The sequence below is a fragment of the Schistosoma haematobium genome, chromosome 4 (assembly GCF_000699445.3).
Source record: "Schistosoma haematobium chromosome 4, whole genome shotgun sequence".
Lineage (NCBI taxonomy): Eukaryota > Metazoa > Platyhelminthes > Trematoda > Strigeidida > Schistosomatidae > Schistosoma > Schistosoma haematobium.
Window position 1 is genome coordinate 3,507,360 of NC_067199.1, and position 25,467 is coordinate 3,532,826.

General features: G+C 36.7%; 1 protein-coding gene across 1 annotated transcript in view; it reads left to right on the forward strand.

The window, feature by feature from the left end:
• MS3_00010877 (uncharacterized protein) overlaps positions 1-22,362 on the forward strand; it is a gene marked incomplete at both ends in the record, with an annotated part of 30,520 nt that extends 8,158 nt beyond the window's left edge. The window contains 9 exons of the mRNA XM_051219284.1: positions 2,458-2,621; positions 6,505-6,610; positions 7,511-7,578; positions 10,050-10,143; positions 13,340-13,423; positions 16,003-16,079; positions 17,799-17,909; positions 19,961-20,168; positions 22,309-22,362. Of these exons, the coding sequence (XP_051065985.1) occupies positions 2,458-2,621; positions 6,505-6,610; positions 7,511-7,578; positions 10,050-10,143; positions 13,340-13,423; positions 16,003-16,079; positions 17,799-17,909; positions 19,961-20,168; positions 22,309-22,362 (966 nt within the window). The remainder of the gene's footprint in view (positions 1-2,457; positions 2,622-6,504; positions 6,611-7,510; positions 7,579-10,049; positions 10,144-13,339; positions 13,424-16,002; positions 16,080-17,798; positions 17,910-19,960; positions 20,169-22,308) is intronic.
• Positions 22,363-25,467: the final 3,105 nt, after the last annotated feature.

Consider the following 25,467-nt stretch of genomic DNA (forward strand, 5'->3'; position numbering starts at 1 on the left):
ATTCAGCTTGTGCCTTGGCTTTTTCTGCTCTTGGTCGACTGGTATTGATTGCTGCTTTCTTGTTCCGCCTTTTTTGAATCTTATCCAGTGTATAAACAGTGTTCCATTCCTTGTGATGGTGCTTCTTGTGGCCCAGGACCTCATGACATGTTTAATTGATCGCCTCTTTGATCTACTTTCCAGCTGCTCTCCACAGTAGTTCCTTCTCCATTGAGTAGATCATAAAAGGCCTGGAACTTATTGCTGAGGACTATCTTGAATTTGTTGAGTTTGTCAGTATCCTGGAGAAAGGCCGTATTGAACTTTTGTGATATTGTCCGCCCCATTGTGCAGTGCTTCTTGAGTTTCAATTTCATCTTGGTGATCAGCAAGTGATGATCTGATGCGATATCAGCTCCTCTCTTGGTTCTCACGTCTTCCATCGTCCTCTTGAACGTTTTGTTGATGCAAATATGGTCGATTTGGTTTTGTGTAGAGTGATCCGGTGAAGTCCATGTGGTTTTGTGTATGCGTTTATGTGGGAATATGGTGCCGCCTATGACCAGCTTATTGAAGGCACATAGATTTGCAAATCTCTCACCATTTTCGTTTCTTTCTCCCAGTCCGTGTCGTCCCATGATGTCTTCATATCCAGTGTTGTCCGTTCCAACCTTGGCATTGAAATCTCCCATCAGAATGGTCAGGTCCTTTGTTGGGCACTTCTCGACGATTGACTGCAGCCTATTGTAGAATTGATCTTTAGCGTCTTCATTGTAGTCGTTGGTAGGCGCATAGCATTGGATGATGTTCATTGAAATGCCCTCTTTCTTTGATGATCCTTGGTCCATGAGATTCCCATCCTATAAGTGCATTTTGCGCTTGTTTGGACAGCTTCAATGCAACTCCTTGTGTATGTGGTGCATTTTCTTCTTCATGGCCGGAGTATAACAAAAGCTCTCCTGAAGTTAGTCGTTGTTGTCCAACTTGTGTCCAATGTGTTTTGCTGATCCCAAGTACCTCTAGGTTGTATCTTCTCATTTCTGCAGCAATTTGGAAGGCTCTCTCGGTGTCCCACATTGTACGAACATTCCATGTACCTAAATAAATGGTCGCTCTGGTTGTCAGAAGGGGCATCGGCCTCGTAACTGCCGAAGGAACTCGGCTTTCATCATGAGGCGTCATAGTTCTTCTAAATGAAGACCTTCTGACTCCCAAGGCATAGTTTAAAAGGTTTGAGTAATTTTTTCTGGTTAGCGTTTTTTTAGCGAGTTAGTTTTCTACGGGATGGGGTCGCTAACCCCATGCCCGACCCTCCTCCTTTATCCGGGCTTGGGACCGGTAGTAGCCCCCGGAGGGACTCCAGACAGAATTTTGGACTATTAGAGCTACGTTTCAACTAATCTGCGGATCCGAGAGACAAGATTATAAAGAAGCTCAATTTCACACCCTTCACATTTATTTCTCAATCCAGTTCTCTAAATCACTGACCGATGTGTTTTCTTTCAAAGTATGCATACAACGTTTACGTTTCAAAATTCACTGTGGAAAATGTTCAGTATCCTAATACCACATCACCTACATTTAAATACGTTTACATTTAGTTTTGTCAAGCGCTTCAGTTAACTTACTCCACAGACAGTCTCATTCAAACACTAATACGTTGTCTACATCCTCGTATCATATCGGCATGATTACGTGTGCTCAATTACATGTGACAACCAACATACGTAGCCCTCATACAAGTTTTAATGCTAGTTGCCCAAATCGCTCAATGAATCATTTCACTTAATGTATTTATACATTTGAATCATATCAATTTATTTGACTCTTGCTTCATGTCTGTATTTGCTCACTTGTCAGCTTTGGCACTTCTGTCCGAATTGGATTTGTGTGCTTGTGGCTTTGTATTGTGTCATGAAAAGTGTACAAAGTTGAGAATAATTTGATAATAGTTATTGAGACTATTGATAATACGAAACCCCAGGAATTATCTCGAAGATAATCCACTACATTCCATTCACTGAATAATAACCGTGAAGAGAAAAAATAGGTGAGTGCGAAACAAGGACAGAAGATATGTACAAATCCACTTTTTGATAATTAACGCTAGTATATGTGAGTAGTACAGCGTCTAATCGATAACAATGTACTCATGGTTTAGTCCGAAAGCCAATCTTGTCTGTAATAGTGAGAGCTAATTTGAGAAGCTTTTACAGCAGACACAGAGCGGATGTCTAGCATTTTCTAGTTTTAGGTAATTCTAATTGTCTATTCGTCCATAATTAAATGTCTTTGTTTTAAGCAAGTCCCAGACCAAAGCATCGTACAAATGAATGGTTTCTATTGAGTAATTTTGGACATTTGTAGTTACCTATTTACATTTACGTTTTACAAACGTTTCGTTGAACTTGTTAACCAAAGTTTTCATACTGATTTGATGAAATAATTACACTTTTCGTCATATTTTAATATCTATAGGCATGTCACGCCCGAAAATATCGTGAGACTAAAGAGATGTTTACTGAAGGAGAAGGAATAGCTCCAAATGAATTTGTATTACTTGTGAGTAGGAATAATGTGTCGTGTGGCGGTAATGTACTTGCTTGGGCTTCATACTGTAGTCAAGATCCACATACTTCGAGGTAAATTAGTTTCATTTGCTATGTTATTTGATTCTGTGAATTTTTTTATGCGTAATTCGTTGGCCTATCAGCCGGCAAACATGAAGAGATGTGGATATTTCAACTCAAATTATTGTACAATTATGCCCTTCTAGAGTTACTGCCGATTTCAAACCAACAAAAAGGAGGAGGGTTGGATTTAAAGGTTCGCCACCTCACCCCGTAGAACCAAACCTTGCTAAAAAACACCAACTAGAGTAAACAAACCGAACCATGTATTATCCGTCCAGGGAGTTGACGGGTCTTTACTCAAGAGAATTTAGATGCCTGATGATGAATGCCGAGATTCTTCTGTGTTCATGAGGCTGATGACACCTCTGACAACCACAGCAACAGTTTGTATAGGTACATGGAATATCCGGACAATGTATCGATATAAAAGTCCACAAAGTTCATGGAAGATTAGGGAACTAGAAGTGAAATTGACATAGCTTCACACCACCACGTGGTGGTTTCCAGATCAAACTGAAACAAAATAATCAATGGACAACTGAGGGAACAGCATTGTGTAGCGTCTGTTATTGTGTTAAGCCCATATACCTTATTCTAGTTTTCGGACAGCCCATTCTATTCATTCTACTTGAGTCATATTTTGACCTTGTTAATTATTCGCTTATCAATCTCAACTGTTTTTATATGAGCGCGTAGGTGTGTGTACACTTCTTATCCCATTACTCGTCATATGTCTGTAACTTATTTTCATGTGACTATAAATATTCATTAACGCTTGGTTAAATGGGATTTGGATCACCTGCAATCTTCACTGCGTGTCGTTTCGCTTGTCTCTATTCCATTCGCTGCATATACAAAATATATGTGTTCAAAAATCCAATCTCGTTATTTGAACTATTTAATTCCGCTAATGACGAATGCGACTGGAGTCGATGATTGTATACGAAGATAGGCGAAAACAAACATTCTTACGATCTAATTGGAGTCAGATCCACGGGCCACTAAAGTGGAGAGCCCTTCAACAAACATCGTTCGATCTAAATGACAACAAGATAACAGGCCCCACAATTACAAATGTTCAAAACAGTCTTCCTACGAGATACTGACAAACCCAATCAATTCAAGATAACTCTTAACAACAGGTAGCACACCTTACAGAAACTATTGAAAGAAGAAGAAAATACGATGGAAAGCAACTAGAAAGGTTTCAAAGAAGCAATAACTCCAACGTTTCAGGAGGCTCCGAACTGTAACAAGTACCAATAATCACAAGGAGTGAATCTCCATCGAAACCCTGAACGAGATTTAGGAAGCGAAGAACAAGAAGACAACAATTAAGAACAGTCAAACACGAGAAGAGAAAGTCAAGGCACAAGCTGAATATTCAGATGTAGAGAAGCAAGTAAAGAGGAGCATCAGAGCCGGAAATCTGAAATACGTAGAAGACGTATCAATGACGGCGGCGAAAGCTGAAACAGAAGGAAATATTAGATAACTATATGACACGACGGAGAAACTGTTAGGAGAATATAGTGAACTAGAGATAAGTCAAGGACAAAGGAGAGCTAACCACATAGATTTAAGAACAGAGGAACATATGGGTAGAGTACATTGAGGAGCACTTCAGTTGACCAGCCCCACGGAAACCATCAAACATCGAAGCACCACTCACAGACCTTCCTATAGATGTCACTACACCAACGAAGGAAGAAGTTAGGATGACCATCAAGTAAATGAAAAATAGGAAAGCAGCACAACCTGACAGTTTACCATCTAAAGTACTAACGTCACATATAGTAGCAACTACAAACATGTTACACACAACATTCAGGAAAATTTGGGATGAAGAACAAGTGCCTACGGACCGGAATGAAAGACAAATCATCAAGATACCAAAGAAAGAACATCTGATCAATTGCGCGATTGACAAAAGCATCACATATTGTCAGTATAATGAAATGTTTTCAACATGATGTTGCCTTACATGATGAATGATTCAGCAGACGCTCAACATCGACATCAACGGATTGGACTCTGTGAGCATCGGTCGTGAATAGACCGCATTGCAAGAGAACGGATCATCGTTGAACAATCAATTGAATGGAACTCGTCACTATACATCAACTTCATTGACTGTGAGAAGGCATACGATAATATGGATGGGAGAACACTGTGGGCCCCCCTTCAATACTATGCAGTGCGCGGCTGACATAATCATCAACATCATGGAACATAACTGACAGATACATTCAAAGTGATGACTGGAGTCAGACTGGGCTGAATACTCTCGCCGTTCCTCTTTATTATGGTGGTTGACCGGATTATGAAGACCTCGAAAGCTGAGGGGAAGCACGGACTACAAAGAACAATAAGAAGATTTGGTTGTCACAGATGATCTCACTCTCCCGTACCATAAACATCAACAAACGCAGATGAAGACAATTAGTGTACCATTAACTTCTCCATCAGTAGGGTCTCAACATACACAGAGGAAAATACGAAATCCACAAACACAACACGCAGAACACTAACACAATCACACTTGATGAACGAGCTCTGGAAGATATGAAATATTTCACTTATCTGGACAGCACCATCGACGAACAAGGAGGATCCAATACACACTGAAAGGCAAACATTAGCTAAACAAGCATAGCATCCTTACAATTGAATAACATATGTAACTTAAAACAACTATCAACTAATAGCGAATTCAAAATCATCAATACAAACTTCAAGACTGTTCTACTGTACGAAACTGAAATCTGGAAAACTACTACGACCGTTATCAAATCGATACAAGTGTTTCCAAACAATTATCTACACAAGATACTCAATCACCATTGAACACATACCATCAGTAACAACTTACTGTCTGAGAGAAGAAACCAACTACCAGATGAAGAGGAAATTAGGAAAATATGATGGAAGTGGATAGGACGTGGATTGTGGAAATCAGACTGCATCACGAAACAAGCCCCGAATTTTAATCGTGAAGAGGGATGAAAAAGTTGGAGACCCAATAACACGAAATGTAGGGTATTGAAAGTATACATGTAAATATTTGACAGCAACTGGAAAGAAGTGGAAAGGATTGCTCAGAACAGGGTTGGATGGTGAATGCTGACGAGTGCACTATGCTCTTTCATGACTGGTATCAGGTATAAGTAATTGAGTATATAGGGAATGCAGCATGATGATACTTCCATATTGGTTACTTATTAAGTGGTATTTGCACTGAACTTAGATATTATATCATTTTGGCTTTTTCTTTAAGTTTACACTTTTCAATTATATACAATATCTCAGTTTGCAACAGTGTCAAAAAAGGATGATTCTGGAAAACTATTCACCTTAGTTTGCGAAGAATTATTGATATTTAGTTGTTTATGACCATAGACAGATAAGAATGAGATATCATAGAAATGCAGAAATAAAAATAAATATTCATAATCCTCTAGTAATATCTAAGAACCATACAGTAATATTTCATTTGAAAAATGTTTATCAATTGTCTCAGACTTGAATCTTTCTTCAGTTCCATACATTCGCTCCCTGTTCTTGACCTCTTCTCTTCGATCTTCTTAACCTTCCAAGCCCAGTCATTTCATTTTCGACTGTTGATACATACTACTTATATCCGTTGACACCAGTAGCATCACCAAAGTAGTGATTCGATAAAGTTTTAATTCTTCATCAATCGAAACTTTTATAGTGTTATCAGATGCATTCTACTGAATAGTCAAGCAACATATTTTCCAAATTTTAATGATGATGTTCTAACATAAACATTTATTAGAGGCACTTTTTATATTATGTTATACAAAATGAACGTTACTTTGGAATACATTGAAATAAAGGCTAATATATTTATTTTAACGCTCATATTTAGGCCTAATTTAGGTATAGTGAATTACTGTTTAACGGAGGATGCTATTCTTGGAGCAAATGAAAAAAAGCTAGAAGATGTTACAAAACATGAAATATGTCATGCATTGGTAAGCTCATTCTTTGAACATGTGAAGAAATTCACATTGAAATAATATCATTTTTTATAGTATGCAACTGTTATGATTAAGGATTATTTTACCTCCTCAGTATATTTACTTTATTCTATATGAATTCAAAACGTTTTCAATATCATATTTTAATCAATTGTACGTTCCACGGTTGTCAGGATCAGGTGATACTATTCGATTGAAATCAAGGAACCGATCTAGTTCAACCCACCGTTAAAACCCGTAATCACTGAGAGGCCGTTTCGTGTAAATGTGGGGCTCCTCGGTAGTGTGCGTTCACGACTCCACACGTGCTAATGGAACCTAGGGCCTTCGGTCTTGCACACGAACTCTTAACCTCTAGACCAGTGAACCGGGATCCAGTGTAGTAAATGTTTAATTTCAATCAATCCATGAATTTGCGTCGCCATATTAGGTTGGTTCATGAGTTAAACTGACATTCAACAATTTCTACAACCGCATACTGCTAAAATGATACTATAGACGTCGGTTGTATGAATATGAAAAGTATCAGATATTCTAACACACTTTCAAATATGGGATGTAATCTTAAATAATGGTTAACAAAAATTAAGATGAATGTTCACAAAACTCTATTTAACTGACTTCTTGTCCTAGCTGGATTCTCTGAGCTGGTCGGTTTAATAGTAAAGCATTCATTTTCTTTTTGAAGACCACACTATTATCACAAACTCTAGCCATATATGAAGAAATTTGAATTGCTTACCTGTATCTGAATCTTATACAAAAGATATTGTCTCTAGAAGGAAAATAAAAACTTCACGAATAAGCTACCCAGCTCATAGGATACAACTCTACCCAAATTATCAGTCCGAGCTACCGAATTATTTTGACCATCTCTTGATTTTTTTTTGCAAGGGATTCCTTCCGACTGTTTACAGTAACTTGCCAGATTTAAGTCCGCAGTATCGGATGCCTGATGGAAAGTAAGTCCTTTTGGTTTTTCTTATCGATTCTTTGATCATTTTGATTTTTTTTGGGGGGGGGACTTTTCGTTTCTATTATAACCATGAATAAGCATACAACATTGTTTTGGTACCCTATTGATACCATCTTGGAATGTGAACATAGTGGAAAATGGACTTTGTAAAAATGATCGGAAATGAAAAAGATGAATTTTCTGTGATGACGTGCTTTCAAGAAGTTATTGTTCATAATGTTAGTTTAGGTTTCAATATAACTTTTGATATATTATCTGTCAAATTTCAAGAAGGTTTATGTCCAAACATTATTCATAGTAAATGTGAATAATAGATCTATGTGTTATTCATGTGTTTTACCTTGTGGGTTTGTGCAAATATCAATATACAACGTGATGAAACCGTCAATTAGCGGACAGTGAATTATCGGTCGGACCAATGATGCGTAAAACGTGTACGAGCAGTCTAGAGTCCTTATCGGTCATGCTTCCTGCTTGTAGCTGCCCGTTAAGGCCAAAACACCAATCTCAGCGTCTGAGATATGAATCGTATATTTCAAACATAATGGGTTAATGTGCCAACCAGACAGACCACATTGTACCATAAAATATGAAACAGCATTTGTACAAGATTTAGTCCAAAATGGCTGTGAATGTGGGAGATAGTAATTGATAGACTGGGTATAACTCAAGAATGGTATATTGTATAATTATAGTTCATAGATTAAAATGAAGCTCATAATAAGAGGGACATGAATATGAATAGTTTAATCACAGCCCTACTACATATCAAATGAGATCTGTGTGGAGCATATGTATTTAGTGCCTCCCTGTACCAATATCTATGTGTTAAAATAAGTGACCTTGACAATTATTAACCAATCAGAAGAAAGTTAGTATAAAGTGAAAATATATTATATGAAAGTAATGAATTACAATGGATATTCTTCTTTTACATGATTTAAAAACTTGTTAAGGTTTGATTAAGGTTCAGAGGTTCTGAATTCATAATGCATATGGAATAGAAACTCGTCTATTGGGTTAGAGTTAGGTTTACGTGTAAGGTTAAGGTTAGGGTTAGTTGAGGGTTAAGGTTTAGGGTTAGTTGAGGGTTTAGGGTTAAGGTTTAGGGTTAGTTGGGGGTTTAGGGTTAAGGTTTAGGGTTAGTTGAGGGTTAAGGTTAGGTTTAGGATGCTAACATACGAGTTTTTAAATCATGTTAAAGAAGAATATCCACTGTAATTTATTACTTTCTTTTAATATATTTTTACTTTATGCTGTCTTCTGATTGACTAATAATTGAAATTGCTCAAACCCTTCTGATTGGCTCGTCCCTAAATTAGAGTCTCGCCGTTCTATCTGTTGTGACCTCTCATTAATCACCTACTCTATAAAATCCGCTGTGAACCGATCGTATGTTAGTAGCGCGTGTTGAACTTGGCTCCATGACCTTGAAAATGCTCAGACGCTTCTGAATGGCTCGTCCCTAAATTAGAGTCTCGCCATTTTTTTTCACTGTGAACAACAAATGTTTAATCTGTGGAGTTCAGAATGTTAAATAATTCATCGAGAATAAATTTCCTCAGCTTTTGTAAAACGTTGATGACGATTTGACTCATTTTGATTAGAATGATTTATTTTTATGGGAGTTTATATGAAAGATGACTAAACGCAACTGACCATCAAGTGTAAAGAATAAGGTTTATGGTTGAGCATTTTCAATAAATAACGATCTCCTTTGTGAGAGTAAATTTGATGTTCGTTTCTACTTACTACTGGAATTTCTTAAATGAATTTTCCATAACTTCTATCATCATGTCAACATTGCAGCACGAAATGTTTAATGAATCAAAAACTGGTGTTAACGGATTTCAAATTGAGTAACAGGGTTGTCACATACTTGATTTGTCTACCCAGTAATATACAAGATATAACTTATCTTGATATAGATTAAGATATTGACATGAAAGGTTATCTAGTTTAGTCTTGAGGCTGGAAATGTGTAAGTCCGAATTGACTAACGGCCTTTAGAGATAGAGATAAAAACTATTCTGTCACGTGATTAGTTGACAAGTGCGCGCGTGAGAAAGAAGACGAATCAATTGGAACACTACACGAACTATTCCTGATGCCCGATTCCTAATTCATATGAGTGTAAAAAACGACATGTATAAATAGATGAGTAACATGACCACAAGGTGCAGACATTTGAGAAAATACAATTATATCCAAAACTGGGGATTAGTTGGGGAAAATAGAGTACAAATGGTTGCGTTTAAAACATAAAAGCGTATTACGGCGAATCATACATCAAACGAAACTTTGTAGTTTAGCAAATGAACTAGGCATAAGAGTAAATGTTATTATTCTGCAAACTTTTAATTAAGGGAAATAACATAATGTGTTGTTAAGTTTACATTGACAATGTGACTAGAAGGCTAGAATGTATAACCAAATTTATTATCTGTTTTATTCAAGCTTAAGACCTGTACAGAACATAACAATGAGATGGTTATCAGCTAGAGGTGAATTTCGAGTAACTAGACGAATACTTAGACTGCCAAATATGCTTGTAAGTTATATCATTACTTTATTTTAATACGTTGAGACTTTAATTTTAAGTTAGAATGCATCGGCTATGGAAAAAGATGAAACAAACCACCGCCAATAATTGTAACATGCATTGTAATTTCTGACCACATTTTTTGAAATACATTTTAGGGTAATAATGTTTCATATGCCTGGTTATTTTATATGACATTAGTTAGAAGGGTCTGTTGAATTCATTTAATTGTGCGTAACTTCGATGAAATGATCAATAAAAGATGTTGCCATTGAATCCCTATCTCCGAATGTTTGATTTAGATCTAATAACAATGGACTACTTTTAATTGATCATCTGTTTTTTATATAATGCATGGTCAACTATAGTTTATTTAATAGTTTCTCAGATTTCTCCACGACAATGCACATTCATGGTGACTGTTATATGTTCACAACATTGAGTTCACATACAATTATTTCATGCCCAACTTCAATCAATTCGTAGTACTATTGATGTGAAATAATCTTGAAGGGTTCCATAGAAGGGAGAAATACCAGCACAATGGCTCCTGGTTTTCAGGAGTTGTCTAACTAAGACTATTTGGCGATGCAAACTACAAAAAATTTGTTGTAAATTGTAAAAATTCTTACCCCACTGTTGTTAACATTTAAGATTGCAGTTGATTAGCATTTTCGCCATATATGCATCCTAAGTTGCTTACGCAGTATTATCATCACGTCACAAGTTAAAGAATAGTTGACCACTGACTATTAGTGGCTTGCGAAACCCATGTTTCGTCCGCTGGATATCTGAAATCGGTGGCATAGTGGATAACACTTCGAAGTTTGAGCAACATGAACTGATTTGGAGTTCCATCAAGAAAACACTGGACTGAATGTGCGATTAATTGATGAGTCCTAAAATGGGACGAAACGGGGATACTGAACTTTAACACTAGACAAAACCCACGTTAATTAACAGTTTTTGACGAAACAAGAAAACGAACTAGTTGGTATCAATACTTATTATCCTGATAAATGTAATTTGTAGCTTACATGTCAAGTTAATCATACCAATAACAACATATTACTCTACTCAAAATGATTTATGAAAATTCTTATGACTTTTAGTTTGATTTTAACTTATTTACTGCATCATAGTTTCTCTTAATTGTGAAATTGTGTATTGTAAGAAGAAGATACTAGTTCAGTAATAAATCATCAGAAATTCCTTTCTATTTTCACTTCCATTCTCCTCAACCCGAGTTTATTAGCATTCTGCTGCCAAGATTTCCACTTACGACTAGCGTTACACAATACTTATGTTTGGCGACCAAAATAGCATACACTGCAGTATCGGTAGTTTGCAGAAAATCAATACCAAGCTGAACGGCAACTGTTAGGTACGGAAGAGATGCTTTTGTATTACGGTTAAAAAGAAGAAAATGCTTCGCACACTCAGGCAAATGCTCTGGTGCTGTTCAAAAAAGCAAAAACCGCGTTTATAGGATGGGAATCACATGGATTCAGAATCGTCAAAAGGATAATTAAAACAAAGAAGGAGGGAATCACAATGAATGTAATCCAATGTTATGCAATCAGCATTGATAGCAACGACAACAATAAAAATCAATTATATGAGAGGTTGCAATCAATCATAGCGAAGTGGCTTGGAAAGGACGTGACCATTCTTCTGGGAGAACTGAACGTCGAAGTCGAAAAGGCCAACATGTGTTATGAAGAAATCATGAAACGACATGGAATGAGTAGACGAAACAAATGGGAACGGCGACATTTACAAATACGACATGCAGAACACCAACACAATCACACTTGATGAACGAGTTCTGGAAGATATGAAATATTTCACTTATCTGGACAGCACAATAGACGAACAAAGAGGATCAAATGCACACCGAAAGGCGAACATTAACTAAACAAGCGCCGCATCCTTACAACTGAAGAACATATGGAATTCAAAACAACTATCAACTAATAGCGAATTCACAATCTTCAATACGAACGTCAAGACTGTTCTACTGTACGAAACTGAAATCTGGAGAACTACTGAGATCATTATCAAGTCGATAAAAGTGTTTCTAAACAATTATCTACACAAGATACTCAATCACCATTGAACACATACCATCAGTAACAACCTATTGTGTGAGAGAAGAAACCAGCTACCAGATGAAGAGTAAATTAGGAAAATATGATGGAAGTGTATAGGTCATGCATTGTGGAAATCAGACTGCATCACGAAACCGAATCGTAATCGTGAGGGGGAACGGAAAAGCGGGATAACCATCAACGCACTGTGTCAAGAATTGGAAGCAGAAAATAGAAGGATGAATAGCAACTGGAAAGGAATGTTGTTGACAGAGTTCGGCAGAGGGTGCTTGTGATTGTGCTTTGTTCCTCCATGAAGGGTATCAGACGTAACAGGAACAGAAAATAAATAATTACTCATTATGATTAATGTATGATGCAGTGCTCATAACCATTTTCTCTATTAAATAAATTAGCCCAAGTTATTGTTGTTTAAATATTGTATTTGCTGATAGATAAATTCTGGTGAATGCATCGGTGATCGAAAGACAACGACTATTAACTTGTGCAACTCAAGAATTATTGATAAATTTTAACTTTAATTATATTGAGAAAACAAAATCTGTGGGAACTTTTTTTTTATTATTAACATGCATGTGTACTTAGGCATTTGACTAAATTGTTCGTAAGATTTTCCAGCGAAAATAAGATGTACTTCATACTTTGTTACTTGCTCCCATTACCCCTCATCTACGAGCACAGCATAATCACAAGCATTCTCCATTCAACACTGTCTTGAACAATCCATTCCACTTCTTTCCAGTTGCTATTTATTCCTTTGATGACTGCTTCCTATCCCCGACACAATAAGTTATTAGGTTTGGTTCTGTTCCGTTGCTCTTCAGGATTCCATGTTACTACTTGCCTCGTGGTGCAGTCTGATGATTTCCGTGATGAATATGCTATCCACCGCACTCACCATATTTTCCTAATTTCTTCTTCATCTGGTAGCTGGTTTTTTTCTCTCTCACAGTAGTTTGTTGTTGACGGTGTGTGCTCCATGGTCACTGAGTATCTTGTGTAGGTAATTGCTTAGAAATACTTGTACCGTTTTGATGTTGGTTAGAGTAGTATCAATAAATTTTGCTGTTTGTTTTTTTGTTTTTTCACCAAAGAGAGAAGCTAGAAGACATTTTGGATGCAATCAACTTGAGGGAATCGAATTACAAAACAGTCACTTTAGTCATAGAATCGCAGGGGTAAGTAACTTTCTATCATGACGCAATCACATTGTTTGTTTAGCACATTTTGGTTAAAAGGTGATTTGAATTTAAAATTCAACTAAATAATCACATGCCTAGTTTGGAATGAAAATCTAACATCCGGTTTCCACTCATCGTTTAAACAAAAGAAAGGATCCAGTCTCTGAAAATCAATGCATGGTGTCTAATTCTGATACATCCATTTGTTCGATACGTTGACAGTAAGACAATTTGGTAGTAATTCATGGTATGAAGTACAAGAAATACAAGGTTTTTCTGTTTTCGAAATATCTTTGATTATCATGAAACATCAATACAGTAGAATTTTCACATTACACGCGAAAAATGCAACGGGTTTCATTTTTCAAACATTTCTGATGTAGCAATTTCATCGTAAGTGTAAATATGATGGGAAAATTCTCCATTCATCTTATAGCTTGATGGCTCATACGAACAGAACACGTTTTTGAGTATATGTACTTAGCGATGTGGACTTGTGCATTGTTTACACAAAATCAGCAACTTTGGGGTGATTTTGAATGTTGTACATAACATTTATGTGGCAGATTGTTTCAGGCACCATTTTGGGTGAATTGCTTATTGTTGTTCTAGCCATCATGATCAGTTGTTTTGACGAAAGTAGATCATTTCATGATTTGGGATGAACTAAAGGCATCACGTTTAATAAGTCCTGACGAAAATCCGCTAACCATTTATGTCACCGTGTTTCTACGTGTTAAGTAAAATGTGGCTACTATTGGGAAATTATGGTAGTACGTCTTCTCTGAAACTCAGATTTATAAAGCTAAAAATTTCATAGTAATGCCTGATTTTGAAAGGGGTGAAAAGTAGTTAATAGGTATTTGGAACATGTAGGAAAAGATCGTGTGAACTGACTAAATCGCAAAATGTTCATCAATGTTCCTCTTTATTCGGTTATTTCATGGTTGAAATTTGTCAGTCGATCATTTATTTGGAAGATTTTGAATTATTTACAGCATGTGGATAGCGTAGTCCCGGTTAGCACGTTGACGAAATGCACAGTTTTAAATTATTTAGTTGAGAAATGAAAAACATCTATTCTTGAACACTTTTCGTAAGTGCCTAATGTGACAGTAGGGGATGAAGTATTCAACGGTGTCAACTGCTACATGTATTCTGGAAGTCTCATTAGCCCTAGCTATTTAGTGGCTGTTATGACCTTGGATATCTTGTTTTGCTATCACGCGACCTATCGACCAATCCGGATACGACTTATACGGATCTTTACACTAGGCCAACCAATGACGTTCAACGGGTGTGGGCAGTTTAGCGTCCTTATTGGTCCTAGGTCCTACGAGCCCTCCCACTTGAGTCCAGAACAAGATACCAGCTTCCGAATCAGAGCAGATCGTTTATTTCAGGCATACTTGGTTTATATATCAATCACACAGACCGCAACGTACCATAAAATAGGAAATAATATTTGTACACAAATAAGCCCAAAAAGTGGCTGTGAATGTGGGAGGCAGTAGTTAATAAACTGAACATAACTTAAGAACCGTAAATCGTACAATAATAAATTATAGGTCAAAATAAAGCTTATCATAAAAGAAATATAAATATACATAGTGTAATTGTTGAGTAGTTATACAATAAGAATATTAGTCCATGAATAGTCCTCGGAAGTTACCTGTAATTTAATCTCCACTCGGATATAACAGTGGCACATAAAACAATTAAAGATAGTGTGTCAGAATGTATTAAACCCAGGTCTCTGTCTAGTTGGATATAGTATATAGTTAAATTATCATTGAAGTTATGATATTTGTTAATAGATATTTGTTATGGTGCATTTCATTTCTTGACTGCGTTAGATTAGACGGAAGAATTGTCTGCATCTACTCTAGTAGGTTGTATTGAGCTCGTTCATAGTTGTTGTAGGTTGCGTATGATTCGCTTGTCTGTGTAGAAATCGAAGGATTGCGTTATGTTCGAGTTTGAGCTTACCAATATATTTGAGTTCAGTATAATTGGACAACCATAATGCCAGTGAAAAATATAGCTAATTTAACTTGGTTTCTCTTCCGATGATTATTCTTTTTAATAAATGGTAGAAATAAGAAATCGAAAACTAGTTGGATTTATGACATGTACTTACTTACTTACTTACGCCTGTCACTTCTTGTGAAGGTGGTCAATTTATTATTGTCAACTCTGTGAAACCTACAATATTCTTTAAAACCCTTTTACAGAATGACCATCAATATTTATTTTTCATATGATCCCAGTGTTAGCGAATAATTTTAGATATGAAAGTCACCGAGATGCCATGCGCACAAAACTAATCATAGTTGACCAAAGCATTACTTTAACATTGGATTGATGACAGATCGATACCTGACTTCAGGTTCTTTGCATATAGTTCTGAGACCCTTAACAAACATTATAAATGAGGGGCCGAAGAATATGTCAAAATGCCTATGACAACAGAATGAATCATTCACAATAATTGCAGTTTAACTATCAATGTGATTTTAAGATACTAATTACCATTAATATAATCTTAACGTTCTGAAAAAAAACTTGTTTTTCAGGATGATTTGATGACACCTAGCACTTCGGCTACACAGTCTGTTTCCAGAATAATTCTGGCTTATTTCAAAGACACAAAGTGAGTTATACATAGTTCAATATGATATTTATTATTAATTATAATAATTACAATTCATATTGTATTGGTTGTTTGAATAGTCCCATTGATGCGTTAGGGCTGCAAATGATCATTCACTTATTAACAAACGTACATCCTGTGCGGATTGCTTCGATATTGTCTTACAATACAAGCATTATAAGCATAAATGGATGTTTCTGTATCACAAAATGTCTTGATTTGGACAACCAATAAAATAAGGAGAAAAAATGAATGGCCATTTTGCTCTAGTGAGGAACTATTTAAAAGTATTCATTTAATGTTCCACCAGATTTGTTCAGTGGAATTCACTTATGTTGTGAGTTTGGTAGATACCAACGAACTGTAAAAGAATAAATTCTCTTAGTGCTACGAATTAGCTGAAGTCATGAATCCTAATCATTAGGTGCTAACGCATCGGTCTGAAGGTAATACGATCATCGTGAAGCATTAAGGCTCTGATATTGATCTTTCGTGGGGTCATATATTCCGATCCCTAAGGAACTTCATACTCGAACGAAACAACTGTTCAATGTTTCCTTGTTTTTAACAGTTGTCCAACCAAAATCAATATGAATTTTCGAAAGCTTACTTACTTACTTACGCCTGTTACTCCTAATGGAGCATAGGCCGCCGACCAGCATTCTCCAGCCCACTCTGTCCTGGGCCTTCCTTTCTAGTTCCATCCAATTCTTGTTCATTTTACTCATGTCTATTTTCATTTCCCGGAGTACTGTGTTCTTTGGTCTTCATCTCCTCCTTTGACCTTCAGGATTCCATGTGAGGGCTTGTCTTGTGACGCAGTTGGGTGCTTTCCTCAATGTGTGTCCTATCCACTTCCAGCGCTTCTTCCTGATTTCCTCCTCTACTGGGATCTGGTTTGTTCTCTCCCACAGTATTTTGTTGCTAATAGTGTCCGGTCAACGGATCCGAAGTATCTTGCGTAGACAACTTTTAATAAACACCTACATCTTGTGGATGATGGCTTTCGTAGTTCTCCAGGTTTCTGCCCCATACAGCAGAACTGTCTTGACATTTGTATTGAAAATCTTGACCTTTGTGTTGGTTGACAGTTGCTGTGAGTTCCAGATGTTTCTAAGTTGTAAATATACTGCTCTTGCTTTGTCGATACGCGCCTTCATATCTGCATTTTCGAATGCATTACTTTCTAAATCATAACTGATTATGAAATAATAAAAAAGTACAGAACAATTTCGATAAACTGTTTGCCAGGATAAAACGAGTTTAACGCATTTTGAAGCTTCATATTAGCTTCATCAATTCTTAAGAAATGATGAATAATATGATTAGAAATGAGAATGAACTGATATTCACAACGAGACAGTGAATCATTAGTTAACTATAAGGATGTAAACTATAACACTAAAATGATAATTGAACAATTGAATTCATGAGTCAATTAAAGCTAGACCACTATAGCAAAATCTGGAAACACTGGATGGTCGTTTCGTCCTAATATGGGACTCCTCAACAGTGTGCATTCGAACTCAGGACCTATCGGTCTTACTGAAACTGTCATATTATTTATTGAATATAAAATGGTACGACGAAAAAAGCACACAACAAATAATGAATAAATAAATAATTAAATGGAGTTAAAAATACAAAAATAATTTGTATGCGAAACGTCTACTTCATTATCATTTGATTAATTTCTATTTCAATTATACTTTATTTAAGCTTTTATGATGTCGACTATACTATGGCCACTGAATTCCATTGGGGAAAAGGTTTAGGTTGTGATTTTGTAATGAAAAGCTGTTATGAATTTATTAAAAATAGAAAAAGAAGGTAACTTGAAAAGAAAATCGCTTTTGTTTTATTTTTCGTTTGTTTTTTACACAATTTATTATTGTGTCGTTTTTGAAAATTTTATAAGTAGTATGTGACTACCCAAAAGAATTTAGTGAATCTTAAACTTACAGTTGTAATATTAGATATTGCAGTCACTGGATATTAATCTATATAAAAGACGTCTTACTTACTTACGTGCTAAAATACTTCATTACGTACTTACATACGTCTATGACCATCTCTTTCCAGTTCCTATTCATCTTCTTCATGTTTGCTTCCCATTCCCGACATAATAAGTTATTATATTAGGAGTTTCTGTATATTTACTTTTATTTCTGCATTTCTATGATATCTCATTCTTATCTGTCTATGGTCATAAACAACTAAATATCAATACTTCTTCGCAAACTAAGGTGAATAGTTTTCCCGGATCATCCTTTTTTGACACTGTTGCAAACTTTATCAAATTAAACAAAACTGAGATAGATATTGTATATAATTGACAAGTGTAAACTTAAATAAAAAGCCAAAATGATATAATATCTAAGTTCAGTGCAAATACCACTTAATAAGTAACCAATATGGAAGTATCATCATGCTGCATTCCCTATATACTCAATTACTTATACCTGATACCAGTCATGAAAGAGCATAGTGCAACCATCAGCATTCACCATCCAACCCTGTTCTGAGCAATCCTTTCCACTTCTTTCCAGTTGCTGTCAAATATTTACATGTATACTTTCAATACCCTACATTTCGTGTTATTGGGTCTCCAACTTTTTCATCCCTCTTCACGATTAAAATTCGGGGCTTGTTTCGTGATGCAGTCTGATTTCCACAATCCATGTCCTATCCACTTCCATCATATTTTCCTAATTTCCTCTTCATCTAGTAGTTGGTTTCTTCTCTCACTCAGTAGGTTGTTACTGATGGTATGTGTTCAATGGTGATTGAGTATCTTGTGTAGATAATTGTTTGGAAACACTTGTATCGATTTGATAACGGTCGTAGTAGTTCTCCAGATTACTGTTTCGTACAGTAGAACAGTCTTGACGTTCGTATTGAAGATTGTTAATTCGCTATTAGTTGATATTTGTTTTGAATTCCATATGTTCTTCAGTTGTAAGGATGCGGTGCTTGTTTAGCTAATGTTTGCCTTTCGGTGTGCATCGGATCCTTCATGTTCACCGACGGTGCTTTACAGTTACGTAAACGTTTCTAGCGCTTCTAAGGCATCTTCACCTTCTTGTCCATCCGTATCTCTTCTAGGTTTACTGCCTGTCTTATGACTGGGTGAAGAAAGAGTGTTGGATATCTGGTCAACAACCATAATCCGTCGGAATCAACCTTGCTAAAAAGACATTTGTATAAAACTAGTTATTTTTCGCGGTACCGGCTGGATTGTATTTTAAGCGATTTAGATGGTGGTTGGAGGTAGTCAACAGGAAACCCTGGACCCGGGAACTGGTGCTCCCAGTTCCCTCAAGATTACAGGTACACCTTGCTGACGAGTGCCAAGTGGCACGAAACCCGGGTCCAGGGTTTCCTGTTGACTACCTCCAACCACCATCTAAATCTCAATACATAGTGCCCGCAGTTTCGAGTCACCTAGACTGGTGGCCACATTGCAACATCATCGATAGCATCCGATCTGCACTAATAAGCACTAGACAAGCATGACATTGATCATCACCCAGTGATCAATCAATTGTGTATTTTAAGCGAATTACTCAGTGTAAACATTCTTTAACTTCTATTACATGAGTAAATAAATGTTCAACTACAGTGAAGACAAGATGTTTGTTTCAAAATTAAACTGAATGTCTTGGGTTCGAGTGCTGCGTGCGGAGTCGTAGATGTGCACTGCCGAGTTGTGGCATACTAGGACGAAAGGGCCGTTCAGTGCTGCCAGGTTTACAATGGTGATCTAGCTTGAATCGACCCATGATTCCAACTGTTAAGTTATTCAATAATTGTTAAGTTCACCAATTTTTTTTTTGAGAAGTCTTTTATTTTAATGTCAAATAAGATTTTTCGTTTTCCAGAGGACAAGACATCCAGCCGTTTTGTGATAAACCTAATGAAATAAAATGTTTACGTTCTCAAAATGCAAAAGCATTTTGTACGCTGTATAAACGTGAAGGTGAGATAAAACCTGAATTCCAGTATATGGATAACTCATTTAATGTATCGGTAAACGAAAGAAAATATTATAGAGGTTTGGACAGATATGACTATTGCCCAGTATTTGATGTAAGTTACCACAGTTTATACACGTATTATTGGTGTAAACATTATGATACTGTTCTTTATGTAAGATGTTTGTTGAAAGGTAAATAGTGTAAATTTATATATGCCCATAAAACATAAAAAGGGGAATAGATACAGATTTCAGTTAATTTTCGATTACCTTCATTGATGATACACTAGCGTACACTGATAAACTTTATGAATATATATTTAAAGCTTAAGGGCCTAGACTATATCAAATGATCGAAGTTACATAACCGATGGTGTAAATCCATAATAAGGATGAAAATTATGAGCTTTGTCCCCAGAGTAATCTGACTGAGTTTCCTCAAACTAATAATCGATTCTGATTAAGTCTAAAAACATTTTCCGAAACTTGAACAGTCTCAAATAATTTGACATGACTGTTACGGGAGAATTGAAGACATTTGGCTGATCATCATCAAATGTCAGTAATCAGTTTTGTGTGAACATAAACACTGAATAACATTTCATTAAATAGAGTTGGCTCACACGCCTTTTTCACTGAGCGTCGTTTTGCTTCGCTCTGTCTTCCTCGTCTCATTCGCTGAGATTCCCTGAATATCTGTTCAGATCAATGATTGTACAAAATATATGTATTCGAAAATCCCGTTATTCGCTAATGCGATTTAAGTCGATAATTATACACGAGGTTTGCGATTATGTATATTTTGACAACAATTATTCAAACGATCAAATTAGAGTCAGATATAGGGCCACTTAAGTAGTGAGCCCATTGATGACATCGCGCGGAGCAACGGACGTCTAAATAAAGGGCCCCACAGATTACTAATTATTATACTTTGTGAGCAACTGATGAGAACCTAACGAAACTTAATACAAATTCATGTTCTTTTGTACAAATCTTTGTTCTTCACTCTTCTTTATAGTGAAACAAATAAGGCCAACAATAGTTTTGTCTCTCAATAAAAAAACATTAGCGGATGGTATAAAATAATCAATTAGAGTAATATAATGATAATTATCATTATCTTAATAAAACTTCTATATATAAAAGAATAATAGTACACAATTTATATGAATATTCGTCAAGATTAGAACGAATAGTTTGACAATAATTGAGCGCCGAGTACAGAGAAGTCATTATATGTGAAAATTATATTTGAAATATTCTCAGCAATTGAAATATAACTAATTCCGACGTTTCGTCCAACTAACTTGTCTGGACTTCTTCAGGGTAATAATCAAAATCAAAATTATCAAAGAAATATATAGCTTTTTAACAATCAAGATTATACTGTGTCAAACCAATCATATTTGGATGTTGATTTTTTTTAAAATAGGATAAAATGAGTCATTTAACTAGAAATCATGTGGAGAAATCAACTACATGGAAATACTTAACTGAGTAACAAATCGTATGTGTGTGAGTGTGTAGGTATGTATGTATGTGTGAGAGACTGCACTAGTTTCTAGGGGGATGCATGAATAAATTCGCTACAATCGGATAAACTGGTGAGCCCATTGCTATACCCTCTTTCTGTCTGTAAAGTTGACCTCGATATATGAATAAGGTAGATCTTAAACATAATTCTAAGCATTTTATAACCTCTGATGGATCTAATGGGCATCGTAAATTCAAATCTAAATCAGATTCTAAACAATCATTGATAATATCCATAGCTCGACTGATAGGTACATTAGTGAATAAGGAAGATACATCAAAACTTACCATTATTTCGTCTTCCTCTATATCGATTGTATCAATTAAATTCTTGAATTCCATAGAGTTTTTAATTCCATGATTAATCCGTTTTCCATATGGTTTGAGAATCTTAGCTAAATATTTAGCTAGATTGTAAGTCGGTGAATTTGCATAGTCTACCACTGGTCTTAGTGGAGTATTATTCTTGTGGATCTTTGGTAGTCCATAAAATCTGCATGGGTTACAACTCTTTGGATATAACCTAATTTATAAGGACGATCCTAGCTTAGCTTTTAATGACTGTAAGAGTTTGCTAGTTTCCGCCTTGAGTTTATCAAGAGTTGTAGTAAACAATGTATTCATATTTGAAGACTCATTACACAAATCCAGAAGATAATTTTGTTTTATTAACCTTGACTGAAACAATTTACTCAATCTGAATTTATTTCCTTATAGATAATGATAACAAGTAATGGTAACATAGCTGTTTGTGAAAAGAATAAATATTAGAAACCAAGGTTCGTTTATAATAACATTTTATTTCTGAGTATGCATATATATAAATAAATATAGTGTAGTGACCGTTTGATCTGACTCCAAGATCGTATAGATGTTTGTTATCGCTGATTCTCGTTTATCATCGTCGACTTAAATCGCGTTATCCAATAACGGAATTAAATAAGTCGAATAACGAGAATTGATTTGTAAATACATATATTTTGTACATGAAGCGAATGAAGCACAGCAAAGCAAAAATCACACGTATGGAAGATGGCTGGGAAGCCAACTCCATTTTAATTAAGCGTTACTCAGTATTTATAGGCAGACAAAATAAACTACAGACATGTGATGAATCATGGGATATGAAGTGTACACACATATACGCTCATGTGAAAACAGTCAAGGCTAATAAGCGAATAATTGACAAGGTCAAAATATGGCTCAAGTAAAAAGAATAAAATAGGATGTCCGGAAGTTAGAATAAGGTATATGGGCTTGCCATAATAACTGACACTACAATAGTTTACACTAAAGTATACCTAGTTTAGACTAATGTTATATATGTGTTCAACTACCAATGTTTTTAACACGGACAGCATCATCGACGATCAAGGAGGATCCGATGCACACCGAAACGCGAGGATTAGCGAAGCAAAGGTAGCATTCCTGATAAGTCATGTAGGTTGAACTCTATATACGAATCCTAAGCTATTCCCGTAAACCGCAGACTAGAACTACACAGCGACTTGAACTCCAGAGAGAAGACACAAGTATGAGAGAAAACACTTTATCCCAAGGTTCATTTTAGTACAGAAAATAAAGGGTATTTATAGATGTTGGCGTCTGTTAAATCAACATATTATTTCAGCCAATCCGTTAACGTCATATTATGCTACCGACCAATGGTAGCGCGCCACGCTGGAATTCTCGAACGTTCCATCACACTCTGATTGTCTGGGACCCTTCGGCTCCTTTTTGGGCCTCTGGAGGCTCCGTTGAAGTTCTCCGGAAGCCGACCCAACACCTCCCCCGAATAAGATTTCTTTCTGGGATCTACTTGTAGTTTGACGACTGGGCAGCGACGGCGTCCCATTATTGTTGTCGTTTTCCTTGTCCAAGGCATCTTTTCAGTGTTCCTGGGCACTTGTGGCATTGGTGCGTCTAAGATTAAATCTAACGGGAAAATCGGCTGGTTACTTCGAGTCTGCACCGTTCTTTTGTCCTTAAGGATTTGATTTGTGTGACGCATACATGTCCCAAAAGCTCCTCGAACTCTGTACAGTACTCTTCCCAGTTTTTGCACAACTTCGCCCGGCTCACATCGGTTCTTCCCGATGTAGGATTTAATGTAAACTTTGTCGACAACACTGAAGTTTCGGATACTTGGACCGTGACTGCGATCATCCACTAATTTGGATGGCAACATGGCATCGAAGATGGTTAGAATGCGTCTTCCAAACATGGCTTCTGCGGGAGATTTGCCATCTGGAACATTCGGGTCGGAGTGGATCTGTAGGATGTTAAAAATTTTGCGATCACCTGGCAGGTTGTCCCTTCTCCTCCCCCTTTCAGTAATGCTCGTTTAAAAGTGTCCACAAAGCGCTCTGCTTGTCCGTTTGATTGTGGATGATAGGGTGGAGAATGAAGAGGAGTTATTCCGTTTGTTCTACAGAAATGTTTAAACGATTCTGCGGCAAATTGCGAGCCGTCATCCGTCACTAAGGTCTCCGGTACTCCGAAACAGCTAAAGAGGGTAGGCAACTTGTGGATCGTTTCTGACGTTGCACAATTTGGCATGATATATGCTTCCGGCCATTTAGTGAATGCATCTGCGATAATTAGAAACATTTTTCCTCGGATTGGACCGGCAAAATCTGCGTGAAGTCTTACCCAGGGTCCTTCAGGCGTAGGCCAATACTGAGGTTCGCATTTCAAAGGATTTTTAGCGGCTCGAATGCATGATGAACAGTTACGGCATTTATTCTCGATATCTTTGTCCATTGACGGCCAATAAGCATAACTACGAGCCAAAGATTTCATTTTATTGATTCCGGGATGGCCACTGTGAAACTGCTTGAGAACCTTGTGACGTAATAACTTCGGAATAACAAGTCGATCACCGAACATAATACAGGAGTCAACTGCCATTAGTGAGTCCCGTCGACGAAAATATTGCAAACGTTCTCCGTCAAGGCGATTGTTTGGCCATTTGGTCGAGAGATAGCATTTAACTGTGCTCAGTATCTTATCACTTTCAGTGATCTTCTTAATAGTTTCAAAGGTTACTAGGAGTCCATTAACTGCGTCATCCAACACGCGATGGACTTCTTCCTCGGCTTTTATATTTGCTACAAGAGTCTCCTCTGGGGCATTTGATTGGGAGCCTATTAATCTCGACAATGCGTCAGCTTGCCCGAAAGCGGTAGTAGACTGATACTTGATCTTGAAGTCGTAACCCAGAAGTGTGGTTCCCCAACTTTGCAGTCTGTTTGCGGTGTATACAGGTATATGTTTCTTCGACCCAAAGATGGCTAGTAATGGTTTATGGTCAGTTAATAGGGTGAACTGACGTTCAAATATCATCTTGTGAAATTTCTTGACAGCGAAGATAATCGACAATGCTTCCTTCTCGATCTGACTATAGTTACGTTCTGCTGACGTTAACGATCTAGCCGCATGTGATATCGCTTTCTCGGATCCATCTGGCATGATGTGAGAAATAACTGCTCCAATGCCGTAGTTTGATGCGTCTGATGCCACTACAATGGGTAAGGATGGATCGTAATGGGTGAGCAGCAGATCCGAGACTAGTACTTTCTTGATTTCATCGAAAGCAGCTTGGCAAGTTGCAGACCAACTCCATTTTACATTTTTCACCAGAAAGTTATTCAGGGGGGCACGTAATTGATGAAGGTTTGGAATAAAAGCTCCATAATGGCTAACTAGTCCCAAGAAGGATCGTAGTGTGGGGACATCCGTCGGTCTGGGCATAGTTTTCACTGCCTGGGTATTCTCCGGATCTGGTCTTCCTCCATCTTTGTCGATTATAAACCCAAGGTAGTGTACTTTTTGCATACAGAAGTCACATTTCTCTGGACGAAGTCGAAGTCCATA